This window comes from Geospiza fortis, unplaced genomic scaffold, assembly GCF_000277835.1.
Source record: "Geospiza fortis unplaced genomic scaffold, GeoFor_1.0 scaffold973, whole genome shotgun sequence".
Lineage (NCBI taxonomy): Eukaryota > Metazoa > Chordata > Aves > Passeriformes > Thraupidae > Geospiza > Geospiza fortis.
Window position 1 is genome coordinate 61,046 of NW_005054831.1, and position 1,011 is coordinate 62,056.

The following is a 1,011-nucleotide window of genomic DNA, read 5'->3' on the forward strand; positions in this document are numbered from 1 at the left end:
CCCACCTACAGCCTCACCAGCCCGGCCATCAGCCCCGACGACAGCGACGACGACAACTGAGGGCTCCGCCTGTGGGGACGGGGGTGGCACCCCCAAAAAACCCCTCGGATCCATGTGGGGATGGAGCTGTTGTCACCCCAAAATCCCCACATGGATACGGGGTCGGGGTTGTTGTCATCCCCCAAAAAACCCCCCCAGGCCGTGGGGGTGAGCCCCGGATCCATGTGGGGACGGGGTTGTTGTCACCCCCCAAAAACCCCACATGGATACAGGGTCAGGGTTGTTGTCACCCCAAAAACCCCCACAGACCGTGGGGGTGACCCAGAATTGATTTTGGGGATGTGGTGGTTGTCACCCCCCAACCCCAAAATTCTCATGGGGTTGGGGTTGTTGTCACCCCCAAAACCCCCACATGGATATGGGGTCGGGGTTGTTGTCACCATGGGGGTGACCCCAAAATTTCCACAGCAATGGCGGCGTCACCCCCTCAGACCCCCGCACTGCAATGGGGTCCGGGGTGTCGCCCCCCAAAAACCAAAAACCCAAATCTGGCTGTGGGTATGACACCCGAGTTTCCATGGCAATGGGGTTGTCGCCCCAAAAACCCCACAAGTTGTGGGGGTGACCCCAATACCCAACGGTGACGGGGTTGTCACCCCCAGATGGAAATGGGGTTGGGGTTGTCACCCCCAAACGCCCAAGTTGTGGTGGGGACAGGGCTGTTGTCACCCCCCAGGTCCCCCCAGACTGTTGGGGTGACCCTGGAATTGGGGTCACCCTGAAATTGTGGTGACACCAAAGGATGGTGGTGGCCAAATTTGGGGTCAGCCCAAAATTGGGGTCAGCCCTGAAGTTGGAAACACCCTCAGGTTTGAGGGGAAACCCCTGAATTGAACTTTTGGGGGACCCCAAAATTCACAGGGGGCAATCCCCAAACTGGGGCTGACCCCTAAACTGGGGGGTACCCCTTAAATGGGGTGAAACCCCTAAATTGGGGTGAAACCCTAAATT

General features: G+C 58.6%; 1 protein-coding gene across 1 annotated transcript in view; it reads left to right on the plus strand.

Annotated features, from left to right (window-relative positions):
- Positions 1–1,005, plus strand: part of LOC102043834 (DNA-directed RNA polymerase II subunit RPB1-like) — a 27,551-nt gene extending 26,546 nt beyond the window's left edge. The window contains 1 exon segment of the mRNA XM_014311449.2: positions 1–1,005. This exon segment is cut by the window's left edge and continues 12 nt beyond it. Within this exon segment, the coding sequence (XP_014166924.1) occupies positions 1–60 (60 nt within the window). The 3' untranslated portion in view covers positions 61–1,005.
- Positions 1,006–1,011: the final 6 nt, after the last annotated feature.